This window comes from Sabethes cyaneus, chromosome 2 (assembly GCF_943734655.1).
Source record: "Sabethes cyaneus chromosome 2, idSabCyanKW18_F2, whole genome shotgun sequence".
NCBI classification, from domain to species: Eukaryota; Metazoa; Arthropoda; class Insecta; order Diptera; family Culicidae; genus Sabethes; species Sabethes cyaneus.
In genome coordinates, this window is record NC_071354.1 from 3,368,848 (window position 1) to 3,388,415 (window position 19,568).

General features: G+C 43.2%; 1 protein-coding gene across 1 annotated transcript in view; it reads left to right on the forward strand.

The window, feature by feature from the left end:
• The first annotated feature begins 863 nt into the window (after window positions 1-863).
• Window positions 864-19,568, forward strand: part of LOC128738693 (insulin-like growth factor 2 mRNA-binding protein 3) — a 28,638-nt gene continuing 9,933 nt past the window's right edge. The window contains exons 1-5 of the mRNA XM_053834016.1: window positions 864-1,513; window positions 14,492-14,662; window positions 18,147-18,527; window positions 18,596-19,304; window positions 19,375-19,524. Coding sequence (XP_053689991.1) covers window positions 1,485-1,513; window positions 14,492-14,662; window positions 18,147-18,527; window positions 18,596-19,304; window positions 19,375-19,524 — 1,440 coding nt within the window. The 5' untranslated portion in view covers window positions 864-1,484. The remainder of the gene's footprint in view (window positions 1,514-14,491; window positions 14,663-18,146; window positions 18,528-18,595; window positions 19,305-19,374; window positions 19,525-19,568) is intronic.

The following is a 19,568-nucleotide window of genomic DNA, read 5'->3' on the forward strand; positions in this document are numbered from 1 at the left end:
TTTTTTTTTCGGAATCTACTGTGCACTCCACGGGAATTAATTGGCTATCGCACCGAACCGTAAAGTGAGCCAGCATTTCAATTACCTTTTCAGTCCAAAATTTATTTGCACTATAAAAGCAGTAGTTTGTAGTTGCTGTCTTTGCGATAACTGATCACGATAACTGTAACTCCCAGTTCATCTGTACGGTTCACGTGTCGCTCGCCTGCCTCCCTAATCCAGTGTCCAAAAGATTGAAACTCACGCAAACGTTTCGAACGATAATAATTAAGTCATGATCGAGTAGCACATTGAGAGCTTTCCGCCTCTCGCGCTACTTTCGATAGCGATGATTCAGTGCTTCCCCTGTGAAGTTCTTCGGCGTAAACCAGAAAAGCGAAAAACGGCAAAAACGGGTGGCAGAGGCTGAACTGAAGTCGCGTACTTTGTATGCAGGTTTGCGAACGTGATGTTATGCACTATTCTTCAACCCACACAACACTACGACCTACCGCGATCACAGCAGGAACGGCCGGAAAGCGAACCATACATGCTCCCCGGAAAGCTCGCCGCCCGCTGCTACTGCTGCTGCTGTATGTGTTTTGTCTGTGGTGCGCTCCTCTAGTGGTAGTAGATAGCAGAGCGTTGTTTGCTCGCGTTGCGACTTGCGAATGCAGAAATATGACACTTGCTTGCAGGTGAAGCTGTGTGCGCCCGGTTTGGTTTTGCAGTCGTTGCGGAAAGCTTCATTTATTTATTTTGCTGATGGATTCGAGAATTTGCTGCTCGTGGATTCACAAACAACGGCGAGCAAAAAAGGGAAGTCAGTCGGCTCGGGAAAACCGTGCGAGTGCGAGACGGTTCAGTTGATGAGAATATTCGCAACGCGAACGTATCGTCGATGTTGCATCTCTTTGACGTAATTTTCGGGTTCGGTAATATTAGACTTTTAAAGCTATTCCGGCGAATCCACAGTTGATTTTTTACATTACCAGTGCGCTGGATAGTAGTTAAATTGTCCCGGTTTAGCAGCTAAACTGAAATAGACCTTTTCTTGATTGGACTGATAGTGGTAATTCCAGAGCGTGTGAAAGCGATCCTACTTCAGTGCTAATGCGCTGATTTTACACTATTTTGTGTGCAGTGGTGTACCGTAAGCTTGTTTACTGTCTTTTACTGTATTGTCGAAGCATCGACTCTTTGATGAACGTCGCAGAAAGCCGAAGCGTAGTGTATGAAATCGGACAACTAGGTGACGATAGCAGAGAAACCACACGAACAAAGCGACAAACGTATAGGTCAATAAGCGAAACAGCATTCTAATGGTGTTAGTTGTTTTTTCGAAACAAGTGATTTTTTGTTTAGCATCTGTGGCCAGGTTTGGAGACGTCAAGCAGTCGTGCCGTCACATTCCGCAGCTGGAGAAAAGACGTACGAGGAACAGATAACACAGCTCATTGAACTCTTGTTGTAATCTCCCACAGAGTGTGAATGATTTCGTCGCAATGATTAGAACACCACGAAGCCATCAACGGTAGGTTCTCGTTCTCGTCCATACTGGCAGCACTGCAGTTGTAGTCAGAATGGCGCTAACTTATCACGCTCCTACGGTTGATCACGTTTCCCTGTGCACTAATCCTTCCGCTCTTGCTGCCTTCCCAATTCCTTCCGAGTCCTCAATCACAACACAGACCAGGAAAAGATAAACACCGAAAGCGTTGTTTACCATGTCTCACACTCGCTGGCTAGCACTGCTAGGTTAACCGAAGCTAACCGAATGCAGCCGAGTGATCGCTCGGAAATTTAATTACGATTTGTTATCAGCGTAAATAAAAACCTAAACTAAACATCATCAGAGTCAAGTACAAGAGCGGTTGTACTTATTCGCTGCTACTAACATTTTTATACGTTTATAGGTTATTTAGTGGCTAAACTACCGTCTAATTCATATTACTATTTATCAATGAAACGTCCGTCAATACGAATATTGACCAACGTGTAGCAAGCAGGAAAAATATCTTCATTTTCGTATCATTTCGGAATACCTCCACCTAGCTAAATCGTTGTTTATCAAGCATCAAAAGCGGCAAACCGAACCGATCAGCACCCAGAGAGCAATCCTTACCGGTTGCCCAACCCGACGGTAATGCGCGATCCGGAAGTCGCCGTGTCATTGACACTTTTTTCCTCCCGTGTATTGCACTCTGTGTCACACACGCGTCTGCGTGTTGACTTGACAGAAGACCCCACCCCGCGCTCCAGGCGCGTTTCGAGCAGTCAATTCCGAAGTAGGCCATGTGTTGACACTTTGTTTCCTCTATCGCGGCAGCAGTTAGTAAACAGGCAGCAGCATATCGGCCGAAGCTGCTGCATGGCCTGGGCAATACAGCCAGACCGTAGATTATTATGTTTGTTCCCTTCAACGTGCTCAGGGTTGTGCCCGTTGCAGGTAGAGGAGGAAATTTTCAATTGGAGAGTTGAGAAAATGGTTGCTTTACTTAGTAATATGCATATTTTCGAAGCACCATGAAAAGTCTATTTAAATTTACCATAATTATGGTACAAGCAATATGTTTTCAGTCAATTTCACTACCTTTATTGTAATTTTGACCTCGATTTTGTTGTCAATAACTAGATAGCAAAAACGATCCAACGAAAATTTGGCTTCCAGCGACAACCCTGTAGAGTTACAGTGAAGATAGTAGCAGCACTACCTACTACAAGCCTAGCGGCAGCCATTCCGACATGGTGTGTCATAAAGTAACACCTTGCCTCGAACCTAAAATCCCGAAATGGTCGCCGCTCCAAACGCAACCGGAACGGCACTGAGTCAATATGTTTCAACACAACAAACTTTTGTTATCAATATAATTCAAACAATTTCCGGGTAGAGTGTAAATTTTATTTTCATTCATAAAAATATCTGCGCGCCGTCGAACTAATGCAAAAGAGAACATCCGATTGATAGTGGAATCCGGAGGGGGGAAGTTGTGGTGGCCAAGCGCAGGGAACGGGTGACGGCTGGAGCAACAGAATTACCCGCTGTCGTACAGAACGGAGAGCAAGCATTGGGACTGTGCGCGAGATGTTGATAGTAGTACTACACATGCAATGCATGCGCATGTAGAATTTTAGCCGGTCGATCACCGTGCACCTCCATCAGCCGCCACTTCTGCCTGCGCCACGCTGCCGATCGTACCCAGTTCGCAGTTCGCATTAGTTTCATCTTTCTTCCTTCTTCTACGATCGGATTCTCGCGCCAGCGCCTCACTTCAACCCACACGATGCATTACTGCCCAACCCCTCCGCACGATCCACACGTTCGGTTCGCGTGAAAAGCCTCAAGAAGTCGACAAGATCTTTACGCGTTGCGCCGTCTCTTTTGGGATCATCTTCGCGCAGCATCCGTCCGCAGCGGCTGTGGATTGCTCAGCTCTCCCAGTACTTCTCTTCCACTTTATCCGCACCATTGGAGACCATTGGAATGTGCGCCTCACTGCTACACGATTCATATCGCAGAGACCGACCGAACTGTAGTGAACAAATGAGTCCTCCGAGACATTCTCATACCAACCGGTCGTGGGACGGGGAAGACGAAACTGTAGTCGTTTTACCACCGCGCGGCCACGACGACGTCCAATTCTCGGAAATACGGTTTATGAATGTGCCCCGGAATGCACACGAAGAAGCCTGTTTTAGCGAAGCAACGCAACGTGGCGCAGACTATGGCTTGCAATGTTTGGCAACACTGTCGCCACCACTTTAACCAGTTTTGCTGACCATCATCGTTGCCGTCGTCGTCGTCGTCGTCGTCGTTGTACTCGTTGCCGTCATTATTTGCACTCACTTCTGATGGAAACAAGTACTCGATGTTTGTAAACAAATCCTGCTTAACGAATAACTCTCTTCGGCAACAAACTGCATGCACACGAGTGTGTACGATACACAAATGTACTTTTTTCCATTTTCCATACAACCGATCAGAATGCTCAACAAGCAAAATGAAAGGTCGCAAATAACAGCAACCTCGAACAGAGTGTACCTACTACAACCTAAATGAAACAGCGTTGCTTCATGTGCTGCTAGAGAGGTGATTTTGCGCGCCGTTTCAAAGCCGTATTTGTCTGATGCACTTTTTCCTCCGCGTCGATGCTGCCACGGGACGAACCGCCACGTACAGCCGACGACCACGACATGTTCGAGGCTATTTATGGCGTCATTTGTCTTGGGATTGCCGATTGCAAGCAGCATTACGGTGGACTGGACGCACAGTGTCCGGTCTCCTACGCACAAATTGACCGGACTAAGTTATGAAGCGGTTTTTGCTCCTAATATGTATTCTGTGTTCGAATTTTTCACCGGTATAAATGATCTTGAGTAGATTTCGAACTACTTAGAATTTTAATTCTGAGGCAATTCTAACTGATTCTAATTTTTACTTTCTTCATTTTCTCTGTGAGAAGTTGGAGAAAATGTAAAGAAAAAAAAATAAAACAAATTACAAATCTTCACACAAAACTGTCACTTCATGTGTATAAACAACAACATCCATAGCCATCTAGATGTAAAAGGTTTTCGAAATATATTAGAATTGTGCTCATATCACGCCAAACTTGTGAAAAAGGCCTATTCACTAAATTCGTTTGTTTTTTTTTTTTTCAAATATAATCCTTAATCAATTCTAAATATTTTTCAAACATTGCTCGCTGGCACAGGGAATTGAAGTGCAAGGTAATTAAGCTTAATTCACTTAATTCAATGCCTCATGATTAACTATATCATTTACAGAAAGTCAAAACCACGGCAATTACTTTGTTATTTGTATATTTTTAGTTTTAACAAACTATACAGTTTTCCTACGATAATACTAATAAAAACCATCAAATTGCGTTAAATTTTTTCAGAATATTTTTGTTTAAATATTCGATTTCGATTCGAATCGAGTCTGCTCTGCATGGATTTACACGCAAATTTCTTATCGCAATCTCGCACGCACCTTTTCCTAGTTGGTGGAATATCGATGGAGAATCGATCATCTCTGGCAACCAACCGCGCAACCGCGGGACAACATGTAAAAGAGCTTCCACAGTATCAACGTGTACACATGCATTAGACCCCCCCCCCCCCCCTCCCCTCCTCTTCTCTTTTGGCTTCTACCTGCGTCATCTATGAGCCGAGCTTTAATAGTCCTCCACATTCATCATTTCACCTTTATGAGAGTGAGCGGGCCACACATTTCTAACGGTTTCTGCATACTTTCGGTCTCTCCTTTCTGCTGGGTGGCGCTGCCATTGCTGTTGCTTGCTGTCTACGTTTCTTCTTTTCGTGTGGCCTCCGGTCAGTTGTCAGTCCAAATTCGCAGCTAAACCTATTTTGCCATTACGAATTCCATGGGAAAATATTTCGCACACCGACTTGTGCTATATGCCACGTGCTGTGAGGCCTGTAATTTAAATTAGAAGTGCTTAGGCGCCATCGGTGGCCACCTATCATGATTGCAGCCTTATACTCGGCTGAGCAGCGTGACGAATCGATACGTCCGGAGCGATTTTATGAAACAGACTTCATTATAGAATAAATAAATAAACAAACAAATCAAGCTCCAGTCGCAGCGAGTGCCACACATTCGGCGTTATGCGATCAAATTCCCAAGAATCAAACTCGTTTTTCGGAGCCCAGCAATAATGCTTGATTTTTGAACGTGGCTCGATGGAACTGAATGTTGTACATTGCCCCATTTAAATTCTGTAACAACTCCTCTTACTGACACACTGGCTTGTATCAAAACGACCTTTCTGGGCTCGTCCTGACTGAAATGGTTGCAATTGGGGTCTTTTCATGACATGAAAAAGTCCAACCTCGCGTCCTTACCTTGCGTTTTTGTTCTTCTCAAATCAAATCATGAAAAGTAGTTTGGTTTTTAGCATTAATGACTCACTCATTTCTCAATCAGTTTAAAAGATTGTTATATCAATCGGTCAGAATTTTTTCTAGTAGAGCGAAAATAATGTATTTCTAGAGATTTACTCTTAATAAATGCATAAACGTCAAGCATTATCATAACTGATGAATCAACTTATCTCATATTGACACACTTTTGATCCCTATGCCCGGGATGACAACTGTACTCAGCTGTGATTTTATTTATTTCTATTTCAGTTCAGTTTGATAAACTGACTAAATCTCTCGTAAAATTGATTATGGACGTTTCATTTCATTAATCGCACCAATAGACAGAGTAAACTTGTCAGATACAACGAGATGATAAGCATGTGTTCAATCATGTTCTAATTCTGGGAAGACAATTGGCGGATGAAAAATTTCACCCCCCTATTTATATTCAACAGTGAAAATCACAGTGACGCCATTGTCGTTGTACCACTTCATTTCGTCGAATTTGTTGAGTAGCTATAGCTTGCCAAGTCGGACCGGGACCGCTCTCAAAGCATTCATGGCTTCACAAACTACCAAAGCGTCACTTTGCAGTGACCAGGAGCCGAACATTTGCATCCGGGGCACATTTTCGATCGAAATTTATGTCATGGAATTTTTCAGAAATCGACCTTGCAGTACATCTTATCATCCATAACAACGCAAAATAACGATTATCGTATCGCGTCCGCAAATTCTCGTGGAACAGATTCCTTCTTGAGCGTTTATTTGCTTCCATTTCGGTTTATGGCATGTAATGGTTCTGTGTCGATTCTGTAACGTCCACAAATTTTCATGCCCACAATTGTGAAGAGTAAAAAGTGCCAGAAAGAGGACAGAGATCGCGAAGAATTAGAGCAACTATTCCGAGCTGATGACACGCGTAAGTTTTACGGAAAAGTGAACTAAACTCGAAAGGACTACACACCAAAATCTGAGATTCACAAACGAACGTGAGGTGGCCGACAGGTGAAACCAATGGTGAAACTGCAGAAGGAGGCGTAACAGAAGCTAACCCAAGAGTGCCCATGGAAGATTTTAATGTTCCAGCACCTAGTCGGTTTGTTGAACGAAAAATCGGATTGTTGAACACGAACAAAGTTATAAACATGACCTAGAAACGCTGGCAACAGCTGTACACTAGGTTATTTCCAAAACTTGGGAGGAAGAAAAGCTACCGGAAGAATGGGTGAAATGAGCGGTTTGTCCCATCTACAAAAAAGCTCGACTGCTGCAACTATCACGGCAAAATGCTGGTCAATGCCGCCTCGAAATCAGCTATGACAAATACTGCACGAACAGGGCTTTTCGGACAAACTGACGCGACTGATCAGAGCTACATGGAATCGATTGATGTGTTTTGTGTGCATTTCTAGGACACTCTAGAGACTCTTTTTTGTCCGCAGCTGCAAATACCTTGCCAAATCATAAGCTTTCTGGAAAATTTATAGGTAACAGAGATTTTGAACTTGCTAGGGACCACATCGACTAGTGGTGTTATAGAACTTTTGTTGGAAAGCTACCTATAATCCATCTTCAATTATGTTTCGTCGTTCATGCGGGTACTGTGATGTTCTGCGGTTCACCATCTAACACAAACTGACTCATTTACCCCATTAACGCAAGAAACTGTCAACCTACGCTATCGACAACTACCCAAATAATGTGTCATTAACACACATTACCCATTCCAGGCAAATCCTTTGATATGTTATAAATACCAGCATGCCACATCCTCCCCCTGTATAAAATGAACAATACAATGTTCGATATTGTTTCAGGTCCATTATAAATTATTTACATTGGTGGTACAGTCTTCAAATTATTCTTGTTTATTAAATTGAGATTCGTTACCTCTCATATATAGTCTGTAGAAAAGTCGCTCAGTTTTCTAATGTGACGACCTAAACTAAGAAATTCTACTTGTCATCTTGTCATCTTTTATAAGACATGCCTAATAGTCCCAGTATCTACCGTATCTTGTCAGTGATGTTGTACGTCGATGAACCTTGCCTTCCTGAGGTAAATTATCATATTCTACCTATCCAACATTTTAGTATTTTCATAACAATGGCAACAACATTTGCCTCAGACTCATCTCGACCCTCTTGCCTGCTCAACTTTAGGGCTTTTCGCGGCTCAATTTTAATATACGTTCAACTCTATCTAATGGTAATTTCCACTACCACCCAATAGAAATTTTAACAGGTTTTATTCTACGACATAATAGAGCGCCTAGAATCATCATTTGAATCGTTGCGATTGCGTTGATAGTTTATGGATTAATAGTTTATAATAGTTTGTGGATTGCGTTGATAGTATATCTCAGTTACCCGACGCATTAGGGAATTTAACCTGTTATTGGCGAACAAAAACTAAAAGAACTATATCAATAAACTGTATTTCCCGATTAATCAACCTGTTTCGTTTGGTTCCGTAGATCAGCTCTAATTTATCTCGTTTCGTTTCGTTTTTATTTGTTAACGGAGACTTTAAATCTAAAGATTCATTCGTCTCCGGACTAATTTATCTGCCTGCTCAATTGTCAACATAGTCAGCTCTAGTCGATCGACTAAATATACTATCGAATCAGACACATTCCCGCGTTGCGGGATTGGACAAAGTCTCCGAAAGTATCGATAATTGAATATCAATATGAAATTCGCCGCTTTATCGATACTGTTGATATATCGTTCGTGAAGCATCGATATTAGATTTGTCGATACTATTTAAGGTGGCATTCTGGAATTACGAAATGCTACACAAAAAAAGGGATTCATAAAAATTAATCAATAAAAATCATGTTGAGCAAAGAGAGTCCTCCAAAACACGCACGCAACACATCACTCGCTCCAGTGCAGCTCTATTTCGGACACGTCGCATTGTACGGAAAGCCGCACCACTTACCACAGCTGTTCGCGCCCGACTGAATCGTATGCTGCCCCAGAATCCACAAAAATATGATGGATTGTACTCCCGATACATCTGGATGACCTGCCGAAGAGTAAAATTTTGATCCGTAGTGGCACGGGCCTCCATAAAGCCCACCTGGTACTACCCTACGAACTCTCCTGCCACCGGTGATAGACGACGCAACAAAATCTGTTAATGGCTTTAACCAGCGTAATGCTGCGGTAATTACAGCAATCTATCCGATCGCCCTTTCTGTAGATGGGTATCAGGTATCAGCATTTGTGGCTCGAGCAGCACGTTCTTCGTTCTTCTGTAGATGGGACAATCCTCAATCCACTCGTCCGGTAGCCCTCTCCCAAACCCCTGAAACCATCCAGTGATGTGTCGTTGCTGGCGGTTCTTGGCCATTCCTGCAGAGATCCGTCGGGAGTTGCTCCTTTCCGGCTCTAGCACTGCTCGATCTCTGTCCCACCTCTGCCACTTTCACCGCTATGATGGCGCGTCAAAAGCTGGAAAGTCTTTGTTAATGCCGTCAACTCCCAATACTACTCTCTGTGCTCTCTGGTCAGTTCTGAATTGCTGAAAATCGCATATCGTATGCAATTATTGTTCAATAAGCGTTAAACATGTAAGTTACATTGTTCAAGGTTTTGCATAAAGCCCTGTATAGAGTTCCGAGCGAAGTGAAAATCGCATACAAAACGTTCAACTTTTTCACTAGCGCAAAAGCTGCATTTCACTTCACTCGGAACTGTAAACAAACGTGATCCACCGAAATTAAAGATTGTGGATGACATCTTTTTCACTTGGGTACTTTTCTTTCACGCGCGCCTACGCTCGTGAACGAGGCTGCAGCTAGCGGAAACTCCAAACTTGACGTTTCAAGCCAATGAGTGTGTAAAGGTGTGGAAAAGAAAAATATTTATTAATATTGGCAAAAAAAACTTCATGACTCCAAAAACATATCGCAACGAGCAATGCGGATTTTTTGTAGAATTGGACGTCACGCCTAACCGTTATTACTGATTTTTCGGTTCCAAAAACGTATTGATAATATTTTACGCTACACTTAATTACTGCAGCGCCATTGCCCCACTTGTAAATACCGCATTGGCCTTAAATTTATTTTCGCTTCGCTCGATCTGTAAACCCTTCAATTCACTTCACATGAACTGTAAACCGAAAGCTCATGAAATTATGAAGAGATCCACAGTCTTTATTTCCCGCGAGCGAAAAGACACGCTTTTTCACTTGCTTCGATTTTCACTTCGCTTGGAACTGTATACTATGCTTAAGAGTCAATTTCAATTAAGTAAATTTGAGAATTAAGCTTAGTAGCTACCTGAAAAGAAAACAGCGCGAGAAACAATCCTTAAAATATTGCTTTCTTGAGCATTTCCTGGCCTAGTTTTAGCCTATATTTTTTCAGCTGCATATCCCGCTTTATCAAACAGTATCGGGATGAAATTATCGATTTAGCATAATATCGACGTCATAAGTATCGATGAAATATATCGAAATATCGGCCTTTGAGTGTCGATATCGCGGGTATCGATACGGTATCGCCCAATCCTAGCGGGTCACAATTAGCACCCATTGTTACCCTGTGAATCGCCTCCTGTTTCACTAATTTTTTGGCAAATAGCTTGTAAAATAATTGTTAAAATAGTACTGCATTTTCCACTAGAATGCCAGGGATTTAATGAAACAGGAACCGATCTGCATAGCAGGGATAGTGTCCCGTAACGCTGGAATGTGTCATCAGCAGATCCACCTTTTAATCACTCATAAGATTTGTTACAATAAACTGGCGATTCAGCCTACGCGAACCTGCTAAATAGGGGGAAACCCAGGAGCAATTTTTTATCGGGTATTTTTTTACTTTAAGCACAAATGGGGTCCAGCAAATCTCGTTTGTTATTACGACTGCAACCATCCACCTCTTTTCATGTAGAATGTAGATCGATGAACGCAACACGCCCAGCAACAAATGCCACCATCAAATGCCCAAACAAGCCCAGACAACGCTAACCGAAGCAAATCACCACTTTGTTATTTTCTTACACCATATTTTCATTCACCATATTTCTTACCTCAGATTTTACTTCTGAATCACACCAAAAGTTCAATTTGGCCAAAAGATCGCCAATGTGATGTCCTGCGTTTCACCATTTAACACAATCTCACCACTCATCCCATTTACTCTCTGTGCCAGTTATACGCTACCGGCAACTACCCGAATAATGGGTCATTAACACTCATTACCTCTAATCGTACTTTGTAAGAACCTCATTATACGACTTCTGGCACGTCTTTTGGCTACTAGGTTCTGCTTCAGTGTCCTGTTTGGTTTCTTACTTGCCCGAAAAGATCGAACACCTTCTCGCAGCGAAATCCTTTTGACGGTACTTTGGCTGGTATTGAATTTCTTAGCGATGTCATAATCCGACAGTCCTGGGTTTGCCCTAATCGTTCTCAACACCTTCAAATGCAGTTTTCTATCCTTAGTTCTACTACGGCGCTTGTTTTGATCCTGCCGATCGATAGTATGTCGCTCACAAAAATGTGTGAGAATGCTACGTTTTCGATTCGCGGTTTCTATCAAATCAAGTGGATAAAGAACGGATTAATCAGGGGTCGCCTATTTTAATCGGTTAAACATAAATGAGTTTAAAATGCAGTATTTTGTTCATGTTTTCAGAATCTTTTGATAAAAAACATTATCTTGACTCTCTTAACATACCATATTGTAGTAAGAAATGTGAACGCGTGCGTCATTTAATGGACTGCTTAAGAAAAAGCACCTTGGTGCTTAAAATGCGTCGAATCCAGCATATTAAATAACTTAGATGCCCAGCCGAGATTTAAACATACAACGGCTGGTTTGTTATTTAGACCAGCATCGTACATCGAAGCTAATTAGGTGATTAAAGTAAATTTAAGTGTGTTAAAATCATACTCTGCATTCGGTATTGTGCTGCTACGAAGAGACCCTAACAGTCTGAAGTTTTTTGTTTTTTTTTGTCGTTGGTTGGGCATTGTAGACAAAAGTTATTTCGTTCAGCTTATTTGCTAAATTTCAATTTCAAATGTTTGCTACGATCCAATAAAATATTTTAGAACTGACATCCTAGTGGAAAAATTATCGAAACTGCGATGAACCGTTACGTTGATTCGGAACTATGCTTGACCGAGATAACATTATGTAATAAAGCCTTTTCGAAATCTGTCTAATGTTCCATATATAACCAACAATTCCTGGAAATCACAAAATAAAGTTGGTCGGCAATGGTTATCAACATAAATTTTGATTTCCATTACATCATTGAAAACAAAAAACAACTCAAGTGCTAAAGTCCGTTTCTTCCGGACCTGATTTCACATAACCTATTATAATAGTAGCAACGTAGTACAGAAGAAGTTGTTTTGATTTGCTTTGTCGTTGTAGTCTGTTCAAGAAATTTGCAGCTTATAAAATTTATTTTGTATGGAAACATAATCCTGGACTGGTTGTACAAAATCCGATTGGAAGCAAATTGTTAGGATCTGACTGCGACCGCAATGCACCTGAACGCTCAGTTCTCCGAGTTCGATTCGCGTCATTGTGGATCGGTACTTGATAATATTGAATGCGAAATAGATGCCGTCATATGCCGATTGCCTTGACGATGCATGGTAACTGACGTTTGGAATGCGGAAATGTAAACACATAGCGGCACTAATCGCGCCTAGCCTATGCTACTTTGTTGCACTTTTACTACCATCCAAGTTATATTTAGCGGAGAGAGTAGAAGTAGGTACGTACATAAGCGGTAATAGAAGTTACTTAGTACATTAGTGTGGAACTGTAATTGCCCTAAGGGCGGAGTGGAATACTTTCAATGCTTGGTGGATTCGTCGTATTTAGAATTAGTTGAACTATTGGGAGGCAACCGTTTCATGGCTCATATTGTTCGATAGTTTGACTTAATTTCACTCGGTGCAAGTGTTAAGTAGAAATATTTCACTTCGTGGTATTTCAATGACCTTTCAGTCGGTTCCAAAATCAGAAAACACAGGCCAAACCAGCAGCGGCTTTACTTCCAAGTCAATGCACGAACTTGTTGCTCAGTTGACTGTTGCTAGTGCATGCATCATTAACAATTTTTGATTACTATACGGTGGAGCAGTACTTCTCCTGCCCGAACGCCGTCGCACTTTCGGCACATTCCGATTCTGCAAGTTTTGTGTCCGCTCCACAGCAGTAATGGGGCAGCATAAAGAACGCGAGCGGTGCCATGTGTGCGAGAGCGAGAGAGCGAGATAATGAGAAAGAGAGAACGCAGGAGGGAAAAAGCATAAATATGTACACATTTGCGGTTGTGCCCCGACACGTTCCGAGACTCCGGACGGCCGTGAAGACGTCATTGACCGCTCCGTGTGTTGCTGATGCACTCCAGCCTGGGCTGCCCGGGCGGCGGGAGATCATGACGATGACAAGCACGAAACGGCGCGGCGAATGGCACGGTGCGATGCAAGTTCGACAGACTATCGATGGCGGAAGAGAGGAAGATTTTTTCTCCCTGCGGTCGGTCTCCTCGCGAAGTTTGGCGCGTCCCGGCGTTGTAAACAAATATCCATGCGAAGCAGAATCGGTGGAAATATGCAAGCGGCTCCCAATAAGGCTGCGACCGGGAACCGAATAGCCCTTTCGAGTGATTTTGATTCAATCTGAAGAAAGTCGTTTCGGACTGCATCGTTACTTCGAAAGTCAATGTCCATTGCATCGATATTTAATAAAACAAGGGGAGTTTGGAAGTCCGAAAGTTATCAGCAACAGGGCGAACTGAAAAGCAAAGCTAGACTAAACTCAAACAGCGAACGGCAACGTCGTGTCACGGACCTCCCGCAAGCTATTTGATATTCTGATACAGTTCCAAATCCACAATGCGAAAAAACAACAACAAATATTCAACGGACTGCTCTAACCTTCCCTACACTATGCATCCCGGATTCGGGCGAGGTAACCGAGCCAACCGACACTACTCGAGCTAAGCGCAAAATCAATGTTTTGACGATCATGTTTGCCAAACGGGTTCTAAACTTTTTACAACCTCATTCTCGGAACAGTTAATCCACTATTTCCTTCTTCTCTGTCGCACCAACATCATTTCGCTTCGACGGGCCACAGCAACGCGGATTGTAGCGACTAACCAACGGCGACGACGACGACGACGACGACGGCAACGACGTCTAATTTAAGAATTTCATTCATAACTATTTCCATGTAAATTGGTATGATTCGTGATGTTCGTTACTGAGTTCTCCGAAAGGGAGGTGATGGTACGCAATCCGATTGCACATTCTAGTACTGCACTGTTGCACACACTCTTCTGCATTCCACCGATGCAGCGTCGATGCCACAGCGTCGCGCACGCTTGATGACTTGTTCCGGTCTGTTCCATTTGATACACGGTGCCAGACAGCACAATCAGTTGAAAAAAATAATAATAAATAAAAATAAAAGGGTCAACTGACGGTAGGCAGCCGATGACTCAATTTCCTCACACCCTTTGTCCGGTGCAATTTAGGTGTAGTTTCGTTCATCTAAACCAAACCTATTTCAATCATAAAACTAAACACGTTACAAGAATTAATTCGTTTTTTATTTCTTTTTTTTTTATTCCAGCAACATTGCCAAAATCGTTATCAGTGGCATACCGCAGCACGCGAAATTCGATGACATCGAGCCGCTGCTGAAGCCGTACGGCAAGGTCGAACACTGCGACGCAGTCACCAGCAAGGACCCAAACACGCAAACCGTCCATATCACGTTCGAGAGTCACGATCAGGCACAAAGGTGAGGCTTTCACGAGTTAGGCTTAGTTACTTATGGTTACAAAATCATTAGCATCCAATATCAAAAACAGAAACGAAACAACAAACACAACTATATTTGTGAATCAACCGAAAAACGAACGAACGAAATTTTATGTGCATTCGATCTGAGTTTCGCGGCAATTGCTTTTCACATTTTTTCGTAATCCGGATATATCTCAGAAGTCGCAAATCGCTTTCGACCTGGTCGAGCCATCGTGCACGTTGGGCTCCCCTGTTCCTGGTGCCGGTGGGGTTGTTGAAGAGGACAATTTTCGTCGCACTGTCGTCCGGCATCCTTACGACGTGTCCGGCCCACCGTAGCCTGCTAACTTTCGCTAGATTACGATGGGAGTCTCCCCAAGCAGTGCTTGTAACTCGTGATTCGTACGCCTCCGCCAATCTCCGCTTTCAGTTTGTACTCCGCCAAATATCGTCTGCAGCACTTTCCGCTCGAACACGGCAAGAGCGCGTATGTCCTCCGAGAACAGCGTCACGGCTTCAAGACCATAAAAAACCACCGGTCTAATAAGGGTTTTGTATATTGTTAGCTTCGTGCGGCGGTGTATGCTTCCTGATCGTTGCGTTTTACGATTTCCCGCTTGGATGCGCCGCTGGATCTCCTTACTAGTGTTGTTGTCCGCGGTCACCAGCGATCCCAAATACATAAAGCCTAGAAGTTGGCTACCGGCTCACCGTAGTCTTCCAACTTTCGCAAGGTGTACGAGTAGTGCCTGCAACTCGTGGTTCATACGCCTATGCCACTCTTCGCTATCCGTTTGTACTCCGCCAAAAACAGTCCGCAACACCTTTCGTTCAAATACGGCAAGTGCACTTATGTCTACCGTAAGCAAAGTTACTGTCTCAAGACGGTGGAGGACTACCGCCCAAGTAGCACACTTTAGGTTCATTTAGTTGAAGCAACCGAATTACGACTGAAATTAGTCATAATTCGGTTACCACAACTACTTTGTAACAACCGTGCTAGTAGGGCGTTCTGATTAGCGATTTGTACATCGTCAGCTTTGTGCGCCGGCGTATGCTCCTTAATCGAAGCATCTTGCGGAGGGAAAAGTAGATTTGACTTCCAACTTGAATGCGTCGTTGAATCTCCTTACTTGTATTGTTATCGGCGGCGGTCGCCGCCCGTACAAGTTGGGGCAAACCAACTATCCGCTGAAAGCACCATTAAAAAGTAAATAAATAAATAAACTGTCCATGGGAGGCAAACGTTACCTTCTCTGGAGCCTCTTTCTATCATATATTTGGTTTACGACGCATTGATTTGAAGCCATCCGTTTTTAGTCTGGCGTAGATTGCCTCCACCGTCCCAAAGTTTCTAGTGACGATGTGTAGGTCATCTGCGAAAACTAAGAATCGGTTACTCTTGCTGAAGATCGTTCCTCTCGTTTCGACGCCCGCTCGCCGGATCATACCTTCAATGGCGATATTGAATACCATACAGGTCCATCCCCTTTCCGCAACCCTCCGGATTGTCCGGAAAACCGTACTCGTGCATTATCTGCCACAGCTGTTCGCGTTCAACTGTATCATATGCTACCCTGAAATCCACGAAATTATGATGCATGGGCACGTAACACTCCCGACATTTCTGGAGGATTTGTCGGAGAGTAAAAATTTGATCCGTAGTAGCACGCCCCCATTAAGTCCGCCTGTTACTGCCCTGCGATTTCTCTTACTATTGGGGGTAGACGGCATACGGCATACGGACACTAGGCACAAAATATATTAGACATAATGGACTATAGGCATAATATTCAGGAAGCATAATGTATGGTAGACACAATAGACGTTAGGTAATCTGCCTTTAAAGAGGTCCAATCGATTTAGTTTAAAAATGCATTAGATAGAAATGCATTCGTCCGAAACTCAAATGGACGAAACAACAAATGGCCGAATGGCCGAAACACACAAGACCAAATTACCGAATGTCAAATATCAAATGGCCGAATGTCAGAAGAAATATTCGTCGCCTTCGACCTGCTCAAATGTTGCGTATATACTGTCCTCTTACTCTTTCGGACTGAATTAAGGGATAACCACTGCTAGTAAACAATGCCAGGTCTCACTCTAAATCATCTATGAAAAGTCATTAAATATTTTTTACGAAATTATACCAAAAAGTCGTGCCAAATGTTTTTATGGCGAACGACGTTATGTTAAACAGCTTCATGCTAAATGAATTTATGTTAAATCGACGGCCATGGTCCTCATTGTATTGTGACGGAGCGATTATTGGCGCCTGAAGTGCGTTCGTTTGTCTAACGTCGCACACTCTCCAAAAATCTACTGTTATGTCCAAAATCAAGATTAGGCTCCATAAAAATTGCTCCCAATTTAACATTTTTACTAATTCAGAGCTGCACAAATGTTGTCAGAAAAAATATTTTTCGTTGGTGGCAATATAGTTGCCACTGATTTAACTAGACATTTATGGAGTGTATTTTACGAAAATTATCTTATGATTGATATGAAATTAAAGTATAAAAGACTTGAAATACTGTTTCAATCTTTTCTTAAATAGCAATCTACTGTTGATTAGTGTAAAGTGCTGTGGAATTTTATTATACACAGAAGGATCATAAAATGATAGGTATTCGAGTTTGACCAAGGGTACTGAGAGCTCGAGATCTTCCCAAGTTATTAGCATACCTTGTGTATTGATCATGAGTCCTAGCCGGCAGAATAATGTTGCGATGCCTGTTTGAATTTTTCTTAGCATCATAGATAAATAAACAGGATTGCAACGAGCACAACCCTAGTATTGGTAAGGCGTTATGCATGAACTTCTTTCATAAGTCGAGAGTCGAGTATAACATTGGTAATGCATAAATTATTTAGAGTCATATGTTCTGTTCAAAACTTGCGCTTTTTTAAACTTAGATTTGCAGATTTGTCCCCCACAAACGACAACTAGTTACTGCAGGTGAGAATGACGCCACCCAAAATAAAATGTGAGCAGTGCATGCCGCGGAAAAAATGGTCTAGCTCGATACAATAACCCACAAAGAGATGATATTTATTGTGAATATGATCTATTTGACTCCCCCAAAAAAGCTTAGGGTCTAAAACCAAGTCGAGATATTTGAAAGTTTGTACTTCGTCAATAATTATCTGTCCAACACACGGATTTATGTTTGCGAATATATTTGTTCTCGGCGAGCGGAACGACATGTATTTAGTTTTTCCCAAATTTGAAGATAAAAGATATTTGCAGATATTTAAAGATAAAATAATATTTGCAGAGAACTTCGCGGGTCTTCAATTGCTACCGCACTGAGTCCCGTTTAAGAACCCGAGCCTTATATAAAGACATAGCAAGTCTATCGATTCCCTAGAGATCCTATCACTGTCACTTCCTGTCGTTCTTCATCAGAATTTCCGTCGAAAGCCTTTGAACGAAGCGAAAATAGTTCCTTAATTCCTCTTTTTCGCCTCTTTCCCAGAGCGGTATCCGGCCTGAACGGGATCGACTTCGAGGGCTCCAAGCTGCTGGTTGAACTGTTCGAAAGTAAAGCAAACCGGCGCAGCCAACGGGCTCGTTCGCAGTACGGCGGAATGTCCGGCGGTGGTCCAGGACGTCAAACCGACTTCCCGCTACGGTTGCTGGTATCCAGCGAGATGGTCGGCGCCATCATTGGTCGCCAGGGCAGCACGATACGACAGATCACTCAGAACAGCCGGGCGCGTGTCGATGTACACCGGAAGGACAACGTCGGCTCGCTGGAGAAGGCGATCACAATCTACGGCAATCCGGAAAATTGTACCAGCGCCTGCAAACGAATCCTAGAGGTGATGCAGCAGGAGGCCAACAGTACAAACAAAGGGTAAGTCAAAATTATTAAATAAAACCGTTACCGTTAGAATATGGCAGCGAACGTTCTTCGAATTCCAGGGAAATTTGCTTGAAAATTCTTGCTCATAACAATCTGATTGGTCGCATCATTGGCAAAAGCGGGAACACCATCAAGCGAATAATGCAGGATACCGACACAAAGATCACAGTTAGTTCGATAAACGATATCAACAGCTTTAACCTGGAGCGCATCATCACCGTCAAGGGTTCGATCGATAACATGTCCAAAGCCGAAAGTCAGGTCAGTGCTAAACTGCGCCAGAGCTACGAGAACGATCTTCAAGCCTTGGCACCACAGAGTATAATGTTCCCGGGTTTGCACCCAATGGCGATGATGTCGACGGCCGGCAATGGCATGGGCTTTGCTGGACGATCCGGTATGTACCCGGGCTCAAACTATCCAATGTACCAACCGTCGACCGCTCCGGGAGCGCCGTCTGGATCTAGCGAAGTCCAGGAAACTACCTACCTGTATATTCCAAATAATGCCGTTGGTGCTATAATCGGAACCAAAGGATCGCATATTCGTAATATTATAAGATTTTCCGGTGCTTCCGTTAAGATTGCTCCGCTAGAAGCGGACAAGCCTCCCGAGCAGCAAACCGAACGAAAAGTTACCATTGTGGGAACACCGGAAGCCCAGTGGAAGGCACAGTATCTGATTTTCGAGAAGATGCGGGAGGAAGGTTTCGTTTCCGGCACGGATGACGTGAGATTAACCGTCGAGATCCTAGTACCGAGTTTGCAGGTGAGTTTCGATGCTCCAGTCCGAGGATAGCAAAAGTGTAATATTCTTCTGACGTTTTCAAAACTGCTAGGTTGGGCGCATCATTGGCAAGGGCGGACAGAACGTGCGAGAACTACAGCGAGTGACCGGCAGCATAATTAAACTACCCGAGCACACTGCCAACACGCCGGTGGATGAGGAAACTACCGTGCATATTATTGGTCCTTTCTTCAGTGTTCAGGTAAGTCTGCAAAGGTGGCTTCCTTTCGGAGCGGACGCTCGACA